Consider the following 26,460-nt stretch of genomic DNA (forward strand, 5'->3'; position numbering starts at 1 on the left):
AATGGATTATTACAAATCCAGTTGAATTTTCTGTTTTTCTATATCATTTTCCTCTCAATACAATGTTATAGTTGTGATTTTGGAGGTTTGAGATAAAACTGAATGAGAATAAGGCATGTAAATCAAATGTCAGCAAGAAAGGTTGATGATAGAAAGACAATAGTGCTTTATCCACTATAACAGCCTAGAGAATAATACTCTCTTCAATTATTTTAATTAAGAGCCCATAATTTTTAAATTTAAGGGAAACTGAAAAGAATGAAGAATGCCAGCTAATTTGATCTTTAAAAGTTGATAACACAGCCTAAATAGCAAGAGCAGTGTACATCAGACTGATTCCTAAAAACCTACTGAGATCTTTCCTTCTCTTTTACTGGGTCCTCCTCTGTCTTCCTTTCTCTTCATCTTTCCCCTCCCTCTATCCAGGTATATCTTTATCCTCACTATCTCTCTCACTCTTCCTATGATTTACTCATATCTAATTGATTGTCATGTATATCAAGCTCACCCCAGGTTCCAAGCAAATAAATTTACAAAATTATACTGTATTCTATTGTAGATATGGCACATAAACTCACATAGTATACAGAGTATAGCCTGGGAAGACAGAGATGACCAGTGAGTGGAAAAAAGATGACTTCATTTGTTTCCCGTCCCCACAACTGTAAGATCTCTCCCTCTGAACTCCTACCGCATGTTTTTATTCCCCACAGATGGCTCTTACAGCACTCTGTACTATGCCTCATCTCAAAGAGAGTAGTTCCCAGACAAAAACCGTGTCTTAATGTCTGTATTCGCCATGAGCCTAAGACAGTGCTTTGTACAAGATGGGGCAAGACACATGATAAATCAGTGAATGATTGAATTAATGTGAATGAAAACAATTGAAGATGGAAGAGGATGAGAGAGGAGAAAACACTGAGAGGATTCTGCACAGAGAAAGAAGGGAAGGAGAGAGAGTAGAAAAAAAAACTTGTGAAAACAATTACTTTTGTTAAAGTGAATAGGATTATTTGTTTTTTCATAGAAATGTAGGTTTATTTTGTTGTTGTTGTTTTCTTTAATATAGCAATCCTTTAATTTATTTTTTTTAATTTTGTTTTATTGCTTAAAGTATTACAAAGAGTATTACATATGTCTCCTTTTTTTTGCCCCCCCTTGACATTCCCCGGGCCTCCCCAACCCCGTGTCTTGTGTCCACTGGTTATGCTTATATGCATGCATACAAGTCCTTCAGTTGATCTCTTACCACGTCCCGTCCCCCACCACCCCAACCCTCCACGGAATGGGATTATTTTTTAAAACTGAGAGTTGGAAAAAGCAATTACTATGCATCTAATATCACAGCTATCAGCTCCTATCTTTATTTCTTTAAAAAATATGTTCTTATTGATTTTTAGAGCGAGAGGAAGGGAGAGGGATAGAGAGATAGGAATATCAATGGGAAAGTAATTTCATACATGGGCCGCCTCCTGCATGGCCCCCTACTGGGAATGGAGCCGACAACCTGGGCATATGTCCTGAGGGAATCAAACCAGCGACCTCTTGGTTCCTGGTTGACTCTCAAATGCTGAGCCACAGTGGCCGGGCTCTGCACCTATCTTTAAACTGTCACTATGAACACCTCAGCAGTGGTTCTCAACCTTCTGGCCCTTTAAATACAGTTCCTCATGTTGTGACGCAACCAATAAAATTATTTTCGTTGCTACTTCATAATTGTAATGTTGCTACTATTATGAATCGTAATGTAAATATCTGATATGCAGGATTGTCTTAGGTGACCCCTGTGAAAGGGTCGTTCGACCGCCAAAGGGGTCGCGACTCACAGTTTGAGAACGCTGCCTTAAAGTATCTCCCAACCCTTGATATTCAGTGTGGTCTGACATCCAAGTTCTAGAGCCCCACTTCAGACCTACAAGATCCTAGATGATTTATGCATGTTAATGTTTAAGAAGCACCACCCTACACCATTCAAGTCCTTTGTGTTGCAGGGAACCTGTGTTTTATTTAAATGGGCCAGTAGCTGAGACTAGGAAAATCTGATTAGACTAAAACCAATCATTGTAATGGCGTTTGACTTTACGTCTTAACTTTAGGTGAAGCTAATTACAGAGCAATAGGGCCTGAAGGGTTTATAACAAAATTTTGAAATTAGTCATAAAAATATGATTAAAGGAAATTGAGCAGGTCAGTAACAGCCTCCAGAACTCATTTTTGTTCGTTCATGCCTAGCACAGGGTTTGGAATGACACCTGTGGCCCATGTTTCCTGAATAAATAAAATCATGAATTTTTAAAAATCAGACATGTTTAGGGCTGGAATAATCTTAGGGTCAACAACCTCATTTTAAAGATGAGCAAGCTGGAAGTCCTGAGAGGTTCAAAAGTACGCAAGCTGAGCTCTGGCCGGTTTGGCTCAGTGGATAGACAGAGCGTGGGAATGCGGACTGAAGGGTCCCGGGTTCCATTCCCGTCAAGGGCACATGCCTGGGTCGCTGGCTCAATCCCCACTAGGGGGCGTGCAGGAGGCAGCTGATCCATGATTGTCTCTCTCCCTCTCCCTTCCTCTCTGAAATCAATAAAATATATTTTTTTAAAAAAGTAAGCAAGCTGAGAGTGAGAACATACTGGATCTGACATTTTCATTCCCTTTTTGTTCCTTTCACAGGAATGTGTTAGAAAGGAGATTCTAAGCATTTATAATAAAATTAGGGGCTCTCAAAGAAGCGATAGGGTAAAAAAGTGCCTAGAACTAGGAACAAGAGACTAGCACAAGTAAATGAGGCTGGACAAAACTATTTTTCTAAGCGTATTATTTTTTGACAGACCAATTAATTAATCAACTTAATTTGCCCGGAAAAAAAAATCATCTAAAGGATTCTCAGAAAAAGAAACATGAGCTGCATGAAAATGTTACAAGCCGAGAGAGACCGCACATAACTAATTTACATTTCACAGGCTTATTTCCTGTTCAAGTATGACCTCCTGCGATAAGCTTTACTGCAGTGTTCCTTACCGGATGACTTTTGGTTTTAAGAGAAGCCAAGGGCAAGTCGGAAACGCGATTCTTAACTAAACATAAAACAAAACAAACAAACAAAAAAAGCAAAAACCCGCGGCTCTTTCTCGTTTGTTTATAGTCAGAATGCAGGCCTGCCGAGGAAACACACCAACCTCCTCCGTAGGCAAAAGTACAAGGTCCTCAAAAGAAACCAACACAAGCGACTTCACAGCCGGATCCAGCTGTGCTACTGGGGAGCCAGGAATTTATTCTAGGACAGAGAGAGCAGAGAGATCAAACCGGCGAGCGCAGGACAAGCCAGATTTTAATTTTAAAAAAGGGTGTGCCCTAAGGTGGTTTTTTTTTCCTTTCGGACTTTCAACAAGCAGAAGCCTTTGAAGAAGTACTGGTGAGAAAACCCTTTTAAGATGACCGTCCCCCGAGCTACGCCTGGGTGGGGTGGAGGCGGCGGGAGAGGAGGGGAGGGGAGGGGTGCGGAGGGGGCCGGTCCCGAACCCGGGGAGGCCGGGCCCCCAAGTGATTCATCAGCTCAAGGTTCGCGCGCCTCCACCGCAGGCGCCTCCCAGCGCGCCCCAGGGCCCTCACCCGGGCCCGGTCACCCCAAAGTCGCCCTCAGCGTCCCCCGCTCCCTGCGAGGGACCCGTGGGGAAGAAGACCCAGGCCGGCGGCTGGAAGAGCAGCAACCTCTCCCTCCTCAGCCACCATGGCCGGTGCAACTCCCTGCCCGCGCCCGCAGACGGACTTCCTGGAAAGCACCCGCTGGACTTACCTGACTGGCGCCTCCTGGGGCCACCGGCTTCTTCACAGACCCGCGAGGACTGCCGCAGCTCGGTTCCGGCACCCGCCCGTCTGCCTCCCAGGGAGTTGCCGGACCCGCCCGCCAGTAGCACCCCAACACGACCGCGCTGTCTGTGAGGCTGGTTCCCCCTCCGTCACCCACGCGCCTGCGCACTCCCAGGTCGCAGGGCACCCTGGGAGTTGTAGTTCGAGCGTACAGGGAGAAGCTCAGAGCAGAACCCCGGCTTTACAATCTGCAAGACATTGGAAGCAGCTGTGGATACCAGGTCTACCTCCAGCCTGGAACGACGCTCTCTACCCTCTGGAGCTATGAACAGCAGCTAGAGCAGTGGTTCTCAACCTTCTGGCCCTTTAAATACAGTTCCTCATGTTGTGACCCAACCCTAAAATTATTTTCGTTGCTACTTCATAACTGTAATGTTGCTACTGTTCTGAATCGTAATGTAAATATCTGATATGCAGGATGGTCTTAGGCGACCCCTGTGAAAGGGTCGTTCGACCACCAAAGGGGTCTCGACCCACAGGTTGAGAACCGCTGAGAGGCTCATTGGTATAGATTTCCTCTGACTTTTATTAAAGAGGCACGCATGGCACGGCGTGTATTGTACGTACCCTTGGGGTAGTTGATGCGAGACATGGCATCGAGTCCTTTGAACTTGTTATGATAAATTGATAGGTAAACAAACAAAAGCTATGGCACAAGAGGGTTATAAATCAAGAGGATGCCATCTCAAGGGCGTAGTGACCCTATGATTTCTTTAGGCCTGCAATCAGGGATGACGTCACAGCGACAGCAGTTTCGGCCCCATTCCTTCCTCCCATTTCTGCTTCAAGCTCTCACAGAGAGGTGGAGCCGGGCTAACATGGGTGAGCGCTGATCAAAGGAGGGGTCTGGGACAGATGGGTAGTCTGGAGGACAGAACGAAGAGAGTGGGAATATTTCAGAGGACAGTGGAGGGCTGTCTTTTGTGCATGACTGAGGAGAGGGAACAGTGATGGTTTTACTCAGTCGCTGGGAATTTTTCTGGCCTGCTCTCCAGGAGTAAACCATTCCTAGGAGTAAACCGTTCCTACGAGTAATGCTCAGCTTTGATACACATCTTTCAAAAATGTAGCCATGAAGAGGACTGAAATGCCTCGGTGAGGTACATTCCAGCTACGCCCAGCGTGGGAACCTACTAATGGCTAAACCTCTTCTGGCATCTACTTCTTCTACTCAGAGCAGGGAGTAGCCTAGGTAAACACCTTGGAATTTCATGCAACTGGTACCCACTAATCCGAGCAATAAAGATAACTGATGATTCGGCATTTTAAACCGCCCCCTCCCCCTAAAATTGCAAATACTCTTAGAAGACCATCAACAATAAATCGTGTGGCTATGGCATCTTAGTGTGAATCACTCTCAAATATTCTTAGAGATAACTTTCTTTTTTTTTTTAATATATTTTATTGATTTTTTACAGAGAGGAAGGGAGAGAGATAGAGAGTCAGAAACATCGATGAGAGAGAAACATCGATCAGCTGCCTCCTGTACATCCCCCACTGGGGAAGTGCCCGCAACCCAGGTACATGCCCTTGACCGGAATCGAACCCGGGACCGTTCAGTCCGCAGGCCGACGCTCTATCCGCTGAGCCAAACCGGCTTTGGCGAGATAACTTTCTGAGAGCAACTTCCTACAGAGTTCAAGTTCAACAAATATTTATTGAATACTTAATCTACACCAGGCAGTGTGCCAGCACTTCACTTATAATATTTATCCAATCCTCAAAATAACCCTAAAAAAAAGTGTTAGTATCTTCTTTCCACTTAGTTTTCTACAGATGAGAAAACTAAGAGCCAGACAATTTAAGTAATTTGCACAAGGTCACACAGCCAATAATCGGAGATCTAGAAATAAAGCACAGGTATTCTGACTCACAGACTAGCATGCTTTCCACTGTTAATCAGATCGACATGTCTCCTAAACCTCATCAAATTCTTTAATGTAAAATAATCTTTGATCATGTCCTAATTACATGAAAAAAAAATTCTCTACCACAGTCCAGGGAAATGGTACTCTGGATGAAATTAATATCTGGGTTCATTTGATAGCTCTATTTTTCTTTAGAAGTTAACATATAGGTATTCTTGAGGACCTGAGATGAGAAGCTGGGCCAGGACGACCCACAGTCCTCAGTCCACACCTCAGGTGAGCAGTGAGGCAGACATAAGTTGAAATGCGTCCACGCAAGCGGTGGGGCCTGGTAGTGAGACCTGGGGTGATGCCAAACATGAGGTGAGCAATGGGGGCCAGTGAGGGGGCCTTGAGGTGAGCTGGCGTGGGGGAGCAGGTACAGCCAGCCTGTGAGGACCAGAAAAGTGTGCCTGGACTGTTTCTGGGGTACAAGTCTCAGGTGCCAACTTACGTGAGACCACCCATGGGACCATCTTTCCGTGAGCACATCCTCTAGACTGGACAGCGGATTTAGGAATGTACAGTTGTGGTCCCAGTTTACTTGAGCATTGCGAGGGTCAACATTACAGGCTTTCAGGAACAAAGCTGAGTCTTAAGCCTAAATTTTTCAACAATGAAGTGGAAAACTATAAAAATGATAAATTTATTAGTAATGAAAAAAAGACCCTAAGAGGTTTGTTCCATGTCCAGAAGAACATGGCTTGTAAATGCAGACCCAGGCTAAGATCTATTTTAGAGACCAAAGCCTTAGGAATTCCCTCCATCAGAACTGCTGCAATGACATATGAAGAAGTGCAAATTAGAAAAGGAGCGAATTGGGCTAAATTGTTTGGAATAATTTCCCCCTCCGACTGTCGAGAGACAAACTGGTGACCAAAGAAAAGGCTCTGGTGTTCTCACCACAGCAATTTAGGTTCTTATAATTTGTAAACTATTCCATGTTTTCCTCTAGTACTTTTTTTTTCTAACATGAAAATGGCTTTGTTTGTTGCAGCTCACTTAAACTAAACAGAAACATACAATTAATTCAAAATCCTCCCCCAAGAGGTAAAAACTGCTTTTGTTTTAAGTACATACCCTTCCAGACAACTCTACATGCACAGTTCCTTCCTCTACTTTCTGTGGATTTAATTTACTATTCTAGATTCCAAGAAGGGTGTAAAACCTGTAAATATTCAACTTGTCTCTTTTCCTAATATGTGCACTTAAGACTGCACATTTTTCTGAAAGTCTTGTAATGTAGTATTTTTATTATCATTCAGTTCTAATTATTGTCTAGCTCCAATGTGAGGTATTTGGGGGTTTAATTGGGAGTGTATTTCATAATTTCTAAATATAAGGACTTTCTAGTTAACTTCTGTTGCTGATTTCTAGACTAAATCCAAACAGAGCAAGGAACATACTTTATGTAATTTTAATCCTTTGCAGTTTGGTGAAACTTGCTTCATAGTACATGGTAACTTTAAAAAATGTTCTGAGTGAGATTTTCTGCTCCCATCTTGGGAATAACACCTCATTGCAGGTCAGCAGAAAAAGTTGGTGGATATAGTGAATATTATTATTTTTAAAATATATTTTTGATTTCAGAGAGGAAGGGAGAGGGAGAGAGAGACAGAAACATCAATGATGAGAGAGAACCATTGATTGGCTGCCTCCTGCACACCCCTTACTGGGGATGGAGCCCACAACCTGGGCATGTGCCCTGACCAGGAATGGAACCACGACCTCCTAGTTCATAGGTTGACACTCAAACATTGAGCCACACCAGCCAGCCATAGATAACAGAATAGAAAGTGTAGTAATAGACCCAAATATATAGATATATACTCTTGCTTACCAGCAAGTCTCCTGTGAATTCCTGCCACACCTCTGGGCCATCACTCCAAGGGAAACTGATAAAATGGAATTCCTGAACAAGAAGAGGACTGTGACCATCAGATATGATTTATTTTAAGAAAGACTTTCTTCTGCAATATAGCTCATTTTGCTTTGCTTTTTAGGCAGAAATGGCTTTCAATTCATTGTCTGATTGAATTAATATAATAGTTCCTTCCTGACCTTCCAATATGGGGCTTAGGCATACATTAAATATATAGTTTCCTTTAGTTACTCATATTAAGTTTTTCCTAACGAATATTTGAATTATATCTTAGTTCCTTTTTCTAAAATAACTAGAGGCCCAGTGCACAAAATTCATGCATGGGTAGGGTCCCTAGAAGCTGCCAGCTGGGGCCTTCCTTCGTTCTGTGCCGCTCCCTGGTGGTCAGCACACGTCATAGCGAGCGATCGAACTCCCAGTCGGTTAACTACTGAGGGGACACTTTGCATATTAGCCTTTTATATATATAGATGTTATTTGGTGCTTGATTTTTCTCCTTCCTTCAGATAAATGTTATCATATTGTAATCACAAGGCCTACAAATATGAATCTCCTAAACCCATGTATATTCAATACCACATATTGGACCAGCGATGTTAAGAATAATGACCTATATTGCCCTAGCTGGTTTGGTTCAGAAGATATAGCGCAGGGGTGGGCAAACTTTTTGACTCGAGGGCCACAATGGGTTCTTAAACTGGACCGGAGGGCCGGAACAAAAGCATGGATGGAGTGTTTGTGTGAACTAATATAAATTCAAAGTAAACATCATTACATAAAAGGGTACGGTCTTTTTTTTCAATAGTTTTATTCATTTCAAATGGGCCAGATCCGGCCCGCGGGCCATAGTTTGCCCACGGCTGATATAGAGTATGCCTGCAGACCAAAGGGCCCTGGGTTCAATTCCAGTCAAGGGCATGAACCTATGTTGCTGGCTCCTTCCTGGCCCAGGTCTTCGTCAGGGCTCATGCAGGAGACAACCAATCCATGTGTCTCTCACATCGATGTTTCTCTCTGTCTTTCCCTCTCTCTTCCACTCTCTCTAAAAATCAATGGAAAAATATCCTCAGGGGAGGATTAACAAAAAAACACACACAAAAAAACCCAAAAAGAATATCGACCTATGAACCATAAGGTTACAGTTTGATTCCCGGTCAGGGAACATGCCCTGGTTGCGGGCTCCATCTCCTGTAGGGGGCGTGCAGGAGGCAGCTGATAAATGATTCTTTCTCATCATTAATGTTTCTATCTCCTTCTCCCTTCCTCTCTGAAATCAATAAAAATATATTTTAAAAAGAGAGAGTGAGAGGAAAAGAAACATCAATAAGATAGAGAAACATCAACTGGCTGCCTCTTGCACACCCCCTACTGGGGATTGAACCTGCAACCCTGGCATGTGCCCTGACTGGGAATCAAACCGCAACCTCTGGGTTCATAGGTTGACACTCAACTACTGAGCCACACCAGCCAGGGCTAGAATGGTCTTTTTAAAACAAATTAGATCATGTCACCCTCCTGCTCCAATCCACTCATGGTTTCCCATTATCCTATATAATGAAGAGCTAATATGCTAATGGTCATCACTCCGTCACACCATAATGACCAATCAGCAGGAGGCTGTGTGCGCAGCCAGGCACGCAAGGGTGGCTGAGTGAGGAGGCGGGAGGTGGGAGGCAGGAGGTGGGGCACCTCCTTGCATGATTTCAATCATGCGCTGGGCCTCTACTATTTTAAATAAAATCCTTGCATGACTATTTTCTTTCCTACCCCACTCTCTCACTCTGCTCTAGCCACACTAGCCTCTCTGAGGTTTCTCGAATCCTACCAAATGTATTCTGCCTCAAGGTTTTTGCACTACACAGGAGAATGTTTTTCTTCCCAATTACTCATGGCTCATGTCTTCATTTTAATATTTTGCTCACATGTCACTTTTAAAAGGCCTTCTCTGGTCCCTTTACCCAGTCTTTCTCCCCTTTCCTCACTTCTTGGGCTTCATAGCACTTGTCACTACTTAACATCATCTTGCTTATGTGCTTAGCATAAGCTCAAAAAGGACTATTCCTACCATCTGCAACAGAGCCTGACATACAGTAGGTATTAAATAAATGTTTGTAAATAAATATTGAAGTCCTCGCCCTGCCTCCTGTTCTCATTTTGGGAAACAAAACCAGAGAGTTTGCCAGTCAATGCCTGCCAGGGCCTGGTACAGATATAAACACCAGCTATGAGAGCATTGGCGTCGCAGAATAAGACCCAGTGGAACTCACCCTGCAATGGGCACAGACTTCTCTTTTTAAAGGACTATACTTCATGGGTTGCCATTATTAGCTTATAGTTAGAAAAACACAGTTCTTGAAGAGGAAAATAAAAGGAAAACTGGAACATTATATTTACATAAATAAGTGAAAAGGTAAATTAACTGAATTCTAGAGGAAAGGACAACCCTCCCCGTTGCCATGTGACCTGCAGTGCCTCCCTGTCGACGATGTCTGTGGGCTTGGCTATGATCTGGTAATGGGGTTTTTCTTCTTTCTTCACACAAATGTTGCCCTATTGTAATCACAAAGCTTACAAACATGACTCTTGCTTAGGCCAATGAAATGTGGGTGGAAGTGACTCTATGACAGCTGTGAGTAGGAGCTTTTAAGGGTCATTGTGTTTCTTATTTGTGCGCTTACTCTCTCCCTTCACCAAGAGAATGTCATGGACCAACAAGAGGATGGTCCTTCCTGGGCCCCAGAATGAGAAGTCATGTGGATCAGAGCCTCCACCAAACACAGGTGCTGACATGTAATGTGAGCAAGAAGTAAACTGAGATTTAGGTTTGTTTTGACTATAGACTGACGTAGCAAAAGCGGAATGCTGTACTGCCTATTCCGTGAAAGGAGATCTTAGGAAACAGAAGTGGTATGGCACCACTCCCCCATGCCTTTAATCCCACTTCAAGTAATGGAAAAGTTTAAGTTCAACACACTAAAGAGAACAAATCTGAGGCTGTTGGATAAAATATTTGAGTAAGGGACAGAGTACAGCCCTGTTAGTTTTCAGGGTTGGGTTAGAATGAAAGTGATAAAACAACACTGGAATTCTACTGAATGTATTACAAGCCCTAATTAGTGTTATCTTTAAACTTGCAGCCAGAGGAACTCATAAAGCAATGTCACACTGAATCATCATATGCAAACTAGTTGCCAGAAGCAACTTTCTTGTTATCAAAGGGTTCCTTTAGGGAATAGTTCCCTTGATACGCTTAACTGTTTCTTAAAAATGTATTTTATAGGAGAGCCGAGAATATTTCAGCTAAAGACACAAACTTGAACCAAAGGTGTAAGGATTTCATTCTGGAAGATTGGAGTTAATTAAAGCAGTGGGAGGTAGGAATCAGAAGATAAACACCATGGTGGGGGCAATTTCATACAAAAGAATTTGAGCAAACTCTGGCTTGAACTATCCATCCCTGTCAACCCATCTGTGTCTGTTAGAAGCCTCATGTTTCGTTGTCCATATCAAATGCCTGTTTCTCACTTAAACTTCCCTAATGCCATTAGGTGGAATTAATTTTGACATGCCTCATATTTTCATACCCTATTATGCTTCCACTGGAGGTGCACTACATACACATTTTTGCTAAATACCAAAGGGCTGAGAATTTAAATTTTCAGCTGAAGCCAAGTTGCTGACAATTATCACTGTCAAGTAACAAACTTCTAGACTACACAAATAAACCTAAAGAATTATGCCAAAATTTAGCCAATGTTCTATCCACTGAGCCAAACAGGCTAGGGCCCAAAATTTAAATTGTACTATTTTAATATTCTTATTTTAAATGTTAGTGCTAAAATGATAAAGTTTAACATTGTATACTTATAATATATACAAGTATAGGAACAATAATTTCACAACACTGTCAGCTGTCAGACTCTCCTAGAGTCACTAGAGAGATTCAAATTTCAACTGAGGTGAGTGGATGAAAAAGATAAATGTCTTAAATGGAGTTAAATAAGAATTAAATTCTGGTTTTAAATAGTAAATGCTAGGTGCACTAAACATTTCTACAAAGAACAGAGTTATGATGTAATCTCTGCTTATTCTTTTTCATATTATTAAATTTTTGTAAATATTGCCGAAGCTGGTTTGGCTCAGTGGATAGAGCGTCGGCCTGCGGACTGAAAGGTCCCAGGTTCGATTCCGGTCAAGGGCATGTGCCTGGGTTGCGGGCACATCCCCAGTAGGAGATGTGCAGGAGGCGGCTGATCGATGTTTCTCTCCCATCGATGTTTCTAGCTCTCTGTCTCTCTCCCTTCCTCTCTGTATAAAATCAATAAAATATATTTGAAAAAAAAATTTTTTGTAAATATTAACTAAAAAAATAACGTTCTTCCTAAGTTATCTAGCTATTACATTCTCTATATTTGTAGTAACTGTCAACCTATTTCCCTATTTATCTATTTGAACATTCCTAATAATTTTTATTTTGAATTGATTTTGAACATAAAATATATCTTTAACAATCCACAATTATTACAGCATTTTACTTATCTAATATTTACTATGCATTTATACTTCGATAGAATTTCAACAAATAAGTCAGATTTTTTACTGTCTGTATCTGAATATTTGCATAATAATAACAAATCTAAATAACATACTTTGTTTTTATCAGTGACACTGTTACTGATTAGATATAAGAATAACTTTTCCCTAGCTGGTTTGGCTCAATGGATAGAGCGTTGGCCTGCAGACTCAAGGGTCCCAGGTTCGATTCCAGTCAAGGGCATGTACCTTGGTTGCGGGCACATCCCCAGTGGGGAGCGTGCAGGAGGCAGCTGATCGATGTTTCTCTCTCATCGATGTTTCTAACTCTCTATCCCTCTCCCTTCCTCTCTGTAAAAAATCAATAATATATATATATATATATATATATATATATTTTTTTTTTTTTTTAAAGAATAACTTTTACACTTAATTTTTACTGTCAAAGTTCAAGGATGATGGAAATAATATTAAAGTAGGCATTCTGAAAGCTGAGGCCCAACGCACAGGCCAAACAGCCAAGACTCTTTGGCTACTGTCACTAAGATAGAGTTAGCTTTTGGCAGGCACATTTTACTGCTTATTCACAGTTAGCTTTCAATCAGTCAACATCAAAGTCTTTTTCCACACAGATGAGAGTTAAGTCATATTTTCCCCATTCTATCTTTTATAGTTGAGTTTTTATCAACTTTTTTGAAAGAGAAACATTGATTTGTTGTTCCACTTATTTATGCATTCATTAATTGATTCTTGTATACCCACAATCTTGACATATCAGGACAATACTCTAACCAACTGAGCTACTTGGCAAGGGCATAGTAGTTGTTTTTTTTTTTTTTTGTATTAAAAGTAGACAACTGTATTGTTACTTGTGTTAAATTTTCAAAAATTGATTTTTAAAGAGAGTGGCAGGGGGAGAGACAGAGAAACATTGATGTGAGAGAGACACATCTATTGGTTGCCTCTCCCATGCACCCAGACCAGCAACCCAGGTAAATGCCCTTGACCTGAATAAAAACTGGGCTGATGTTCTATTCACTGAGCCAAATCGGCCAGGACTTGTGTTAAATTTTTATCTGAGGCCCTAACTGGTTTGGCTCAGCGGATAGACCGTCGGCCTGCGGACTGAAGGGTCCTGGGTTCGATTCCGGTCAAGGGCATGTACCTTGGTTGCAGGCACATCCCCAGTGGGGAATGTGCAGGAGGCAGCTGATCGATGTTTCTCTCTTATCGATGTTTCTAACTCTCTATCCCTCTCTCCTCCTCTCTGTAAAAAATCAATAAAATATATAAAAAAAAAATTTTATCTGAGTAGGTACAGGCTTATACTTTGGCCTCCTAAGGCCCATCAGCTAGAGACCCAGTAGTTATTTTATCAGTACTATATTCAAACTAGAGGCCCGATGCATGAAAATTTGTGCAAGAGTAGGTCTTCCTTCCCCCGCTGCCGGCACTGGCTTCCCTCTGGCACCTGGGACCCAGGCCACTCCTCCGGCTGCTGGCAGGCACTCGGGACCTGGGCTGGCTTCCCTTGGGCCCCGGCTTTATCAGGAAGGACTTCAGGAAGACATCTGGTCTAATTAGCATATTACCCTTTTATTATTATAGATTACTGGTGAACTGCTGTTCAAAACATGCCATGGAAAGAGCCCTGCTGTGGCTAAGCCCTTCCGGTTAAAATTCTTCCATGCATTTACTTATGATCAAGAGTCAAAAATGATTGTTTAAGCCAGTCATTTAACTATTTAGCCGCACTGTTATGCAGCCCTCAAGGACATTCTGAGGCTTTGGAAAAGATCTTGCTAAAATCCAAAAACAGTGTGTTCATTTGACAAAACTCTCATGATTTCCTATTACTCATTACATGAATCTGTGCTGTCTCTTATGGGTCACTGCTTCACTTCCTGGTGCTTATAAACCACTGAAGCAGGTATTACACTTTTCTAGAGTTTTGCTCAGGATTGATGGATTCAGTGGTCTAGCTTTAAAGACGCTAACACATACACCTTTTGAGACATGCACCTTCCTGATTTTCCTACATCATCTCCCTTCTTAGGTTGGTTGGGCCTAAAGCATAGCCCAACCTCATTCAAGCGCACATACATCTACTTCCTATTGAGGTACTGTGACATGTGGGACACTTGCTAGAGGTTGTGAGCCTCTGCTCGTGCTCCCAGAGCGGTAGGACAGGGAAGTGGGTTAGCAACTGGGGCAGAGAGGGTGTGGGGCCCCATTTCATACAGCAGAGAGAAAGGCTGAATGATTAAACCGAGAGGAGGTGGTCCATAGCAGAGTCAAGTCTAACCTACGGCAGACCCACACCCGGCTGCCAAATCCGAAGGAGGGCGCCCAGAAAGCAGAGCAAGTACAAACAGGTTGAGACATCAGGGAAGCCGGGAGGAGCAGAGCGGAATGAGAGGGAGGGTCAGGAGTAACTCCAGAGTTTAGCTGTCTTGTTTATAGTCAATTCTTGGAATGACAGGGGAGGGCCTGTCCGCCAGAAGGAAACACAAAACTGAGGAAGATTCAGTCCTGCTTAAATTCCTGACATTGTCAGCATAAAACGGAAAACTCTGTTGGCATTAAGATCCATGGATATTTATTTAGGTTAGTATTTAGGAGAGAAACACCTCAGTGCCTTTTGTACGCCAAGCACGGTTCTCAGTGTTTTATACACTCATCCTCATGATAGTACCGCTGTGAAGTATGACCATGACTCCTAGTCTGCAGGCGAAGAAACTGGGGCTAGGTACTTTGCAGAAATTCACACAACTGACAGAAGTGAGATCTGAACTAGGCAAGCATGACCCCAAAGTTCACACTTTGTAACTCCTATTCATGATGGCCCCATCGATGGAAAGAGAATCCTTTAAATAAAAACAATTACTATCCTGCCTTGTTCACGATAAGGTATGAAACAGCAACAAGAAACTAGAATAGGTCTTAAATGCTCCTTCCTGGACCTTGCCATCAGTTTAAGTGACCAAGAGTTAAGCAGGGTTCAGCAGGAGGGCAGGAAGAGTAGTAGGCTTTCTTGTTTTTCCAGGGCAAACCTTGATAGGTAACTTTGTGATTTTTATCCGAAACTTTAAGTCCAAAGTTAATATAAAAAATTCAAGGTGAAACAGTTAACCCATTTGGGTTGTCTGTATTCTTGTTCCCATTTGTACTAATAAATTTTTATTTTTATTTTTTTATTGATTTCAGAGAGGAAGGGAGAGGGATAGAGAGATGGAAACATCAGTGATGAGAGAGAATCATTGACTGGCTGCCTCCTGCACGCCCCCTACTGGGGATGGAGCCCACAACACGGGCATGTGTCCTTGATTGGAATCGAACCCAGGACCCTTCAGTCCACAGGCCGATGCTCTATCCACTGAGCCAAACTGGCTAGGGCTTGTACTAATAAATTTTAACTGTTTAGTTGGATATGTGCATTTCTGTTATAATGAGTTCTCCTTTCCAACATGGTGCCAACTATTTATTTTTAAAGAGATAATGTGTCTAAAATTTAACCAGATTCAATCAGTCTTTACTTTCATTTTAAAAGGAAAGTTTATTCATTTCTAATGTTCTGTACACATTTTTACTTGGAAATTTCATTTCAGACACAAACAAATAGATTTTATCTTTCAAAGCAAAACTATCTTGATTAATTAAAACAGTATACATTGACTTTAGCATTAAGTCTGGCTGGCAAATTCCCAAGGGCCAAACATTGCACTACTTGTGCCAACTGGGATCAGGGTAAAAGTATTTTGCGCTTCATTACATTTTGCTTTATCACACATTTCATTCCCTCACAATGTTCAATTTCACATTTAAAGCAAATTAGTTATTAATTTCCTAACTAATATAATAAATGTCCACCTTTGATTAAAAACTTTCAACATAAAAAAATACAAGATTTTTCAATAACTGCTTAGCCAAATAAATGTTGCCAATATAAGTTTAAACAGTTTACAAAGTATTATTTCCTTTGTTCTCTTCTAAAACAGTACAGGTACACATAAAGTCCACATTACAGGCATCTAAACTGGTAAAATATTATAGATTGGTGGCATGCAAGTATTATACATTTTTAAGTGCAATGAAAAATGCTTGTTTCCCTCAAATGGATGAAACAAAATTAAGATAAAGGTTTAGTTAAAATATAAATATTCCATGGGGAGTTGTATTAAAAAAAACAAAAACCCCAAGTGGCAGAGAGAGAAATTTAGGTCAGTACAATTTCTTTCTTAACTAAGGATTGTCACTGGCAATGTTTACTACTAAAATAAAATTTAACATGCTCCTTTTTTCTATCCATTTCATTCCACATATGGCCAATTCCTCTCTATCCTGGAAAATTTTATATCCTGGCCCAGCTACTCTCAATTGCACAGTGCACTTCTGATCAGCTTCTCTGTTATCCAGTCAACATGTGCTCAGACACACATGCGCGCGCGCACACACACACACGCACACACACACGCGCGCACACACACACACGCACACACACACTTTAAATGAAAGCCTCTGAAAAACCTGCTGTTAACTGTGCTCTGCTTCCTCCTTTGCATGTCCCCTTTTCCTCCACCGATTTTGAGGAGAAAATATTAAATATGTTAAAATATCCTTTCCGAGAACTACTCTGAAGACAGTAAAAACTGCCGAGGAGGAAGAGACAACTGTCTGTCTGTCGGTGGCCAGCTCCGACCGCTTCCTCTGAAGAGTGCCTTGTGAGGAGAGATGAAACTGCAATGGGAACGGGTTAGAATCCCAAGATTCAGGAGCCGGAGGGGACCTGAGACGGCATCTGATCCGCTCACTCCGTTTTCCAGATGAAATGAAGTCAAGGTAGGTGGAAAGTCTTGCCCAAAGTCACACACAACTGATATCCAAATCAGCATTGTTTTCCAAAAATACATGGTGACAAATGGAGCATTTTTATTTATTTATTTATTTATTTATTTATTTGGAGCCGGAGGACAATTCAAGCAACATTAATTAAGCACCCATTTTGTACAAGGCACCTTACTAGATGTTACTAAAGGTACAAAGATTGATGAGAGTCCCTGCCTTCAAGTGCTTGTGAAAGTCCTGTGAGGCTAGGTTTGAAGATCCTTCTTAGCAGAAAACAATACTGGCCAGGGCTAAGGTTGCTGGTGATAACAAGGCAGCTGCTGCCCAGGAGAGCTGATTGCACAAGGGATACTGCCTTCCCTTCACTACCGAGCTCAGCCCGTTACACAGCTGCCGGAGCCCCAAGGACAGTCTTCTCCTACCCGCCTGGTCACACCTCAGGCCACAGCCTGCCCCACCCTGAATGGTGACAGAGCTGACAGGAGGGCAGCAGTGTCCCACACCCTCGTCACTGTTTGCTTCCCCCTTGTGTCCAGCCCTGGGCTCTCTGCAAGGGTCCTGACCTGTCCCAAGGAGCTGTCAAAGTGCCTCAGAAAAACGCCCTAACACACACATCACTGGTATATCACACACACTGCACCATCAACCGCCCCTCCCATGTCTTTGTGGAAAATAAAGTAATCCCAGTCCCCTACATCATACTCATGCTTCCATTCCCCATACTCAAAAAGATGTGGATGACGTAACTGTTGGTCAGAGGAAAATAAAAGATTCAAGAGGCAGTGGAAAATATTAGTAATATATATGTATATGTGTATGTGTGTGTGTGTGAGTGTGTAGGTATGTATATATATGGCTAATATGCAAAGTGTCCCCTTGGGAGTTCCACCCAGAGACCGGAAGTTCAAATGCTTGTTATTACATGCGCTGATCACCAGGGGGCAGTGCTGAATGAAGGAAGGCCCCAGCCAGCAGCTGGGGAAGGAAGGACCCGGCTGGCAGCCAGAAGGCCATGACTGGCCCTGATCGCTGGCCAGGACTAAGGACCCTACCCATGCACGAATTCATGCACCGGTCCTCTAGTAGATTATAAAAATGATCTCCTACTTTTCTACAGTCTTTCCAGTATAGTATTTTCATCCTGCATCTGATTATATTTTCACCATACTCTGAGGTAGTTAGTGAAGGTATTGTTCCCATTACAATATAGCTGAAGAACTCAGGCTTGAGAGACTAAGTGGCTTGCTCCAAAGTCACCCAGCTAAGAAAGTGTGGAGCCAAGTGTCCAGGTTTCTTGACTCCAAATCCAGTGCTCTTCCCCCTAAATTGTCTACTAGAGGCCTGGTCCACGAAATTCATGCACTTGGGGAGGGTCCCTCAGCCTGACCTGCACCCTCTTGCAGTCCGGGAGCCCCTGGGGGATGTCTGACTGATGGCTTAGGTCTGCTCCCTGACGAGTGGGCCTAAGCCAGCAGTTGGACATCCCTCTCAGAGTCTGGGACCCCTCACTCCTTACTGCCCGCCTGCTCACTGCTCCTGACCCTGCCTTCTGGCTGAGCGGTGCTCCCCCTGTGAGAGCGCACTAACCACCAGGGGGCAGCTCCTGCATTGAGCATCTGCCCTGTGGTGGTCAGTGCGCATCATAGTGACTGGTTGTTCCACTGTTCCGTCTATTTGCATATTAGCTTTTTATTATATAGGATAATTGGCAGGCAAATAAATGATCATATACACCTGCTAAGTGTCAGTGATGGGATTAGGAGTCAGTCTCTAAATCTGTTAATATGGTGCCCTTCCACCAAACCAACTAGCAAAGCCTACGTGCTCAGAATGACTACCATGGAAGATACCAGAGAAATGTCTGGTCTTTTTCACCCTCCTCCAAGTCAATGATGCACCAAAAATTGGGATAATCTCTGGTGCATGTACAGTCTTCCTAGCACAGTACCCAGAGGCAGGTTCAAAATTTAAACCTTGGAACTCCGCCTCCGTCCATCTACTGAATGTTCAATCATTGATGTTATGGGCAGATGGGAAGGAGGAAAGCTGAGCAGAGTTTACTTCTGCTATTATGCAAACTAAGACCTTTAATTTCCATCTTCCTTCTCCACCTCACTCAGCCTCTCCACTTTACTAAACTCCTGAACCACAAACGAAACCCAATCTAATCCAGAGTTGGTAGCATGAAAACAATGAATCCATCTTGGGTTCTAGGTACTTTCCTCCCTTCGGTTTGTTGGGGGAGGGGGTCATGTGATTTTCATCCAGAATGCTCTGCCTGATGCTTCCATTCATTCTCACACCTTTTCTTTGCATGTGTCTCAGTCCTTTAGCTTTGAGGATGGCACGGTATGTGGTGGGGAGATTTGAAGTGAGGAGCAAAAGGAAAAACTGCCACTGGAAGGCAGAGCTAAAACATTTCATCTTAGTTCTCTGCTCATTAAAATGAAAGTAGCAAGAGATCAACCCATAGACACAGACAGAAGGGTGGTGAAGGCCTCAGGGGGGCAGGCTAGAAGAGGTCAATGAGGGAAAAAGGGGACTTTTGTAATACTTTCAACAATAAAGACTTTTTAAAAATGAAAGTAGCTATTACTGCATTAGTGCACGAGAGGAAGGAAGCTTCAGGATCGTGACTTAAAACCCGATTCCAGAAACAGCTCCACTGAGTACAGGTAACAGGCCACAGAACCCAGAATCCACAACTTAACCACCCCTGCCCATTTGTGCTGATGCCATAAATACTTGCACTAAAGATGGTATCCACGTTGCAAAAAGGCACTCTACCCTCAAAACCCAAGAAACACGTATCAAATTGTACCAATCCAGAGTTTTTGTGCTTCCTGTCTCCCTCACAGTGCCCGGGAGAGGGCTAAGCACCTCATCTCCACGAAAAAGGAAATATCTGCAAACTCTTCTGTGAATTTAAAGCATGCTGATGCTGATCAGTGTTTTCAAGTTTGAGAGTCTGACCCGATCTCATGGCAGTTATTCAGAGCACACGGGTCTCCCTAATGCTGGTGCCCTGCCAGGGGCCACGCTTCTGCCTGGAAGAGAAGCTGCTGCTGCTGTGATTGGTGTCCCAGGCTTCCCGTAGGGAAATGGTTTTGAGGAGTACAGGCATTTGGGATTTCTGAATTTTGAAGTGGAGATGGGCTTTTATTGTACAACTAGAGGCCTGGCGCACGAAATTCATGCAGAGGTATTGTCCCTAGGCCTGGCCTGCAATCAGGGCCATCTTCCCCGGCTGCCCACAGCCCGCCCCCCCGCACCCCTCCCTCCAGTTCCCCATTTGCCATCAGGTGATCGGAGCCTGCTGGCTGGGGGGTGGAACTGAGAGGTCGGCTGTTCTGCCCACTCACAGCCCCGCCCCCACCACTACCCATGCCCAGTTCCCCGTTCACCATCAGGAGATTGGAGCCTGACGGCCGGGGGAAGGGACCAAGAGGTCGGCTGTTCCCGCCCACTCACCAGCCCCACCCCCATTGGGGGTCACTCTCTATGTGTGGGGCGACCATGAACGGTGGGGTGGAGGCCTTGGCCTGGTGCCACCCGTGTCCCTGCCACCCACCCCCAATTCCCCGTTTACCAAAAGGTGATTGGAGCCTACTGGCCAGGGAAAGGGACAGAGAAGTGGTCAGTGCACCTCATAGTGACTGGAAAAGCGGTTGTTCTGGTCGTTCTGCCATTAGGGTCAATTTGCATATTACCCTTTTATTATATAAGATAATCTGTGTGCTCTCAGATGGGTTAGTAAATCTCTATCTAAGCTAGGCCTGCAGCAACTCTGAGAGGGATACGGGAAGAGGGCCTGGGAGACAGCATCTCCCTTCCATCAGTTGTCCAGCTTTAGCCAAAGAGCTCTGTACAGTAATTAGTGATCTTTATGTACAAAATACTGATATAGAGTATACCCTACACAGACGGAAGGAAAGGGCTGCATCATGTTGATGAAGATGAAAGGGCTTCTACTTATACACTTCAGGCATACGGAGAGATTTGGTGCTGAAACAATGAAATGATTGCGAAGTTTCTAATCTTTATTCCCTAAGGTTATTGTCCATGCACACTGTGAAATTTGGGGGTTGATGACCTAAAATGCAAACTCCAGGGAGTGATTTCACATTAACCTGGGCCTGCAGCAACTCTAAAAAGGACAAGGGACAAGGAGCTGGGAGAGAGCATCTCCCTTCAATCGGTTGTCCAGATGTAGCCAAACACCTAGTTATTTAGATATTTGGCAACACACACACACACACACACACACACACACACTCACACTCTTATTTACAATAGGCCCTAACAAGATAAAAGGAAAAGATTGACTCATGCCCATGACGATGAAACAGCATCCTTTACACACTTCTGTACGGTGGGGAGATGTAGTGCTGGACTAGTGATGTGATCTCCAGACTTCCAGAAATTGTCTTCTAAAAGTCACCTTTTACGAGTCACGCTGTGATATGAGCCTGCAGGCCCTGGGGAGTGATTCTGCACTTACTGTGGGCCTATACACATCTAAAAGAGGGAAGGAGGTGGTCTGGGAAGAGATGATCTCCCTCAATCAGTTGTCCAGATGTTGCCAAATATCTCAGCATCATATTTGACAAATGCATACATATAAAAATATTTTATATACATTATGCACCACCATGATGAATGGTAAGGAATTAATCATGCTCATAATAATGAAAAAACTACTTGCACACTTTGGGAAGATGGAGAGATGAAGTCCTAGGCTAATTAAATGATTTATAGCCCTTCCAAAATGTAAGTGTATCTTCTAATAGTTATCTTTAATATGTGAATACTCATGAAAATGTCACCTTTCAAGCTACTTTTAAAACCTAGGCAATATTAAGATAAAATGGTTAGTTATAAATATTTGATTTCATAGATTCTATTACATGTGAGCCAACTATTTTACAAGCTAAAACAGTGCTAAATTTTGATAATACCCCATTATCTTGCTTTAATGCTATCAACAACTGCAGTACTGTCACTATTAAATTCTGATTTTTTTTCTTGCTTTCTGCCAGGGTTTGTCAGAAACTGCTTTAGCCCCCAGTTGACAGCACCTTGGTGCTGCAGAAAACATTGTAGAATTCAAGATTTCTTAGGGGTGAAGATAAGAATAAGAGTAAATGAGAAAAGAAAGGAAAAAGTCCTATTTGCAGGGTCATGCCAGGGACTTAGCACTTAAATATATCTGCAATGAATCTAAAGTGCTAGTAGAAAGAAACAGAAGAGAAATGTTCTCCCCTTTGGCAACATGGTAACCAAAACATATGTATACAAAAAAAAAAAAAAAAAAAAGGAGTTGTATACATTGCTGATGCGTGTTTATAAACCAGAAACTGGGGGGCATGGGGTAGGAGGAAGCCCTCATTTGTAAAATTTGCTAATTTCCTTGGTATAAATACTCCCACCACCATGGCCAATTTCAAACTTCCAGCAAGAGGTCCTGAACTTCTGAGTTCAGAAGAGATGTAAGTAGTACAACATTATAGCATGTCTGCCATACGACAACAACAGATGCAAATAGTCGTAAGAGCACAGGAAATAGTAAATGTACTTTTGAGTATTACTTTTGTTCTTAATACAGCTTACTTAATCGTAAGTGCATGACATTTAATTTTCAATAATGGCCATGTGTAACAACCAGTTCGCAAAAATTCTTGAAAATTTAATAATCAGTAAGCCTGTATGAGCTGGCTCCAACATTCCACATCTAAGTAAGGGGAAAGGAAAAATCAGACTGAAAACCATTAAATACTATTTACTGTGCTTTTTTTTTTTTTTTTGTATAGATAGGGAGACGTAGTGGAAAACTAAAGAATTTTTAGGGTTCTAAAAATGTCAACATGTTCTGCTCATTAGTCCCCCCAAAATGTAAAGTATTCTCAAGAAAATGAGATGTTTCCAAGAATTTCAGGACTACAGAGGTGAGAACTTAAAATACAGGTAAATGTCCAATTTTATAAAGGCTATCTATCTGAAATGGTTTCCATGTGCTCTACATATAGCAAGAATGATATGTGAATTAATTTATCATTTTTTAAAACCTGTTTTACTGCTATCAAGCAATGCAGGAAGACTCAATTACTAAACAAATCCTGGGCTGGGCCCACCTCTGCCAGAGTCAGCGACCCCTTTAGCTCCAGCTGTTACCAGTACTAGGAATGCCGCCTTTACAAGACTCAGCATTACAAAGAAAAGAAAAAGAAGAGTTGGAAGGAAAGGGAGAAGGGAATAAGGAAGGGAGACATAAAAGCTAATGTTAAGAGTGCCACCCATTACAGCCGTGGGCACTGACAGTTATCAGAGACGTATGCACTTGGGCCAAAGGCTGTAGTCACTTGTTTCCTTATTTCAGCATCTGACCGCTGCAAGATTAATGCATATGACCATGCAATCATTGCCGCGGTACTTTCACAGCCTTCGTTCTTGAGATGACAAACATCTGGATAAGTGATCCTTCACACGTTTTCCTGATGTTTGCAAGTATCTGGACGGATCATGCCATGTAGACTAAAATCGGTATAATTAACTTGAATGTTCACCTTTTAGCCTGCAATCTTGTTACACTAAAGAAAAAGCAATAAATCCTTCTAAAATTTGCCAAAATAATGCGGTCATGTGTATCAGACAACCTTGATTAATGTACAATTACTATTGTTTTATTTGGGCGTGTATTGTTTCAAAAGCCTCCATCTTACTAAAACTTAAAAAATATCCCATCCTGTCTGGAGAACTTTAAAACAGCTTTGTAAAAAGTTATCCATCAGAGTCATGTTAAAGATTGCATTTATGTTGAATAATTAGTAAAGGTAGGTGTGCCAATTCATTTTGCTACCCGTGAGTCTGGCTTGAAGCTATATTTGTGGGTTAATAAACACTTTATACTTCTTTACTGAGGCTATGTTAAAGTATCATAATGCTGTCTTGTTTTTATGAAGATGATCCCATTGATTTTTGATCAGTGGGGCATGTGCACTCAGTGATATTTCTGGAACGAAGAATTTGTGCTAAATTGGGTCGCATTTCTCACCCAGTGAAAGATTGGCAATACTAACTTCTTATATGGTCAGCAGAACACTTCTGCTGTATTCAGCCTAACTCAAAGCTATGCATGTAAACAGAGATAGGCCTCTATCATAATCCGTTACAAACACACTTACATTCTAAACGCCTTTCAGTGGTTATAAAAAAGTTCATGTAAGCGAGACAACCCAGTATGAAAGTGGTTAACTCCTTTTCGATCGTTGTCACCCACTAAGACCTGCCTATGTCCACTGGTGCAAGTTGCCAGAGGTGCCCACGAGCAAATAAAACAATCGTATGTATTTAAAAATCCCAGATAAATAAGTAGTGCTAAAAAAAGAATAAAAATTAAATACTAGTTTTGTGGTTAACGGAAATGAACAACCTTTGATAAAATAGTCCCGGTGGGGGAGAAGCGCTTTTGTTCGTTTTTAAATGGCCGCCGCGGTGAAACTTCGCTTCTTGTAGAAATTTACTTCCGGTCTCCTTCAACTCGCTTTTTACGAACTAGGTAAGAAAGAAAGAAAGGTTAAAATGACAAAGTGAAGGGATACTCCTTAAATTTCAGATAAACAATATTAATCACACAGAACAGCAACCTCACACACTGGAGGATACAGTTATCTTAAATTTCAATATTCAATTACCCACTGGATTATTCTCTCATTCTTAGTAAAGATTGAGAGAATAAACCCAGTGTCATGTTGGATTTACATTTAAATAAAGCTACGACTGATAGGAAAGAATTTGAATGTTAGGACTTTCCCAGTTCTATGGAGTAGAATAGATCCACAATGTATTCTCAAGAAAATGAGACTTAGTCCCACTGTAGTCCCTGGGGGACTAAGGTTATATAACACATAACCATCCAAATAGTTTCTTGGTCACTTATACACAGCCCTTCTCAGCTTCTGTGCAACTCAATCACCTATTAGCTGTAATGCCCCAGGATGACACATTCACAACCTACTAATTCTGATTATGGCTTGCAGACCAGGAGGATCTGCAATAGAAAGTTCAAAGTTGCTGAAACCGGTTTGGCTCAGTGGATAGAGCGTTGGCCTGAGGACTGAAGGGTCCTAGGTTCGATTCCGGTTGAGGGCATGTACCTGGGTAGCGGGCATATCCCCAGTAGGAGATGTGCAGGAGGCAGCTGATCGATGTTTCTCTCTCATCGATGTTTCTAGCTCTCTATCTCTCTCCCTTCCTCTCTGTAAAAAATCAATAAAATATATTAAAAAAAAAAGAAAGTTCAAAGTTTCTAAACCTGTTTTAAATCAAATCTCCTACATATCAACCTCCAGGAAGGTGTGATTCAGATGGCAACCAAACTTAGAGATCAAGGTTCCCTTAAACAGGTTCTTGGTATCCAAGAAGTTGCCTGGCTGCCCATTCCCAGTTTCTGCCACCGCCTTCTTCCCCCTTTCACGTCCCCGCCTGCAGGCTCCTCTAGTGGGTAGCAGGAGAGCTAGTCTCACCTTCCTGGATTTGGCAAATCATCCACTTTAAATAGCCCAGCCTACTCCTGCCTCGGCTGCGAAAATGCAAAGGTCTAGCCCACAGTTACTGCTCCTGGGCTCAGGACGGCCCCTCCATTTACTTCAAACCTCTCGTTGTGCCTGTTCTTCTCTGATCTCCATGTGGTTCGGCTGTGGACCCCCTCCGCTCTTCCTATGCATCTTCCTACTGTCGCCTCCACCCTTCCCCAAAGCCCTGTTTGCTGGGATGCCTCCTCACCCTCACCCTCTGCAGCCCAAAGGCCAGCACTGCCATCTGCCCGGCCAGCCCCCCGATGCCACACATTGCACTCTGGCTGGGCCTCAGGGGCTTGGCTCAGCGTGTGCGGGCAGAGAACTGGACACTAATTTCACTTGCTCCTTTCTGGTCCTAAGTCTTCACCTTCTATCTTGTCTACTATCTGAATCCTCCCTGTGGCCAGCACCCTACTTCGCAGAACACTGTGCCCAGTTCCCCTGTCCAAGGTCTGGTTTTCTGACCCTAAACCTCACACCGGGGACTGAGGCCTGCTATTGGCTAACTGCTTGCCAAGTGGACTGTCTACATCTGGATGCCCTTTTGTGATGCTGCGTCAAGTGGCGGGGATGTCCCCAGACCACGCCTTCCCAGCCTGTCCCATTCTTCTGTGTTGTGGTTGACTAGGACCTGCCCCACCTCATGTGAACAGAAGAAATGTGAACAGATCCTCAGCAGAGAGCGGGCAGCAGGAAGCATTCACGAGAGGCTAGCGGAAAAAGCTACTTCTGCGTTTCCCTTCATAGCATAGTCCCACTGGTTCATTTCACATGTAAATTACCAAAGTATCAGGCATAACCATGTTTAAACCCAACTACAGAAGCACAGTCAGGCACAAACAAAGTGAATTGG

General features: G+C 42.8%; 2 protein-coding genes across 3 annotated transcripts in view; both read right to left on the reverse strand.

The window, feature by feature from the left end:
- The window catches only part of TMOD3 (tropomodulin 3), a 95,345-nt gene extending 70,789 nt beyond the window's left edge, over positions 1-24,556 (reverse strand). Inside the window, exon 1 of one of the 2 annotated variants that reach the window (XM_081108944.1) lies at positions 3,791-3,969. The gene's annotated coding sequence lies outside the window, so the exon portion shown is untranslated. Of the gene's footprint in view, positions 1-3,790; positions 3,970-24,460 lie in introns of those variants that run through there. The other variant, XM_081108945.1, reaches the window with a different exon arrangement.
- Positions 22,656-26,460, reverse strand: part of TMOD2 (tropomodulin 2) — a 52,812-nt gene continuing 49,007 nt past the window's right edge. Inside the window, exon 10 of the mRNA XM_081108958.1 lies at positions 22,656-24,582. Within this exon, the coding sequence (XP_080965084.1) occupies positions 24,548-24,582 (35 nt within the window). The 3' untranslated portion in view covers positions 22,656-24,547. The remainder of the gene's footprint in view (positions 24,583-26,460) is intronic.

Source organism: Myotis nattereri (genome assembly GCF_964212035.1).
Source record: "Myotis nattereri genome assembly, chromosome: 1".
Classification (NCBI taxonomy): Eukaryota; Metazoa; Chordata; class Mammalia; order Chiroptera; family Vespertilionidae; genus Myotis; species Myotis nattereri.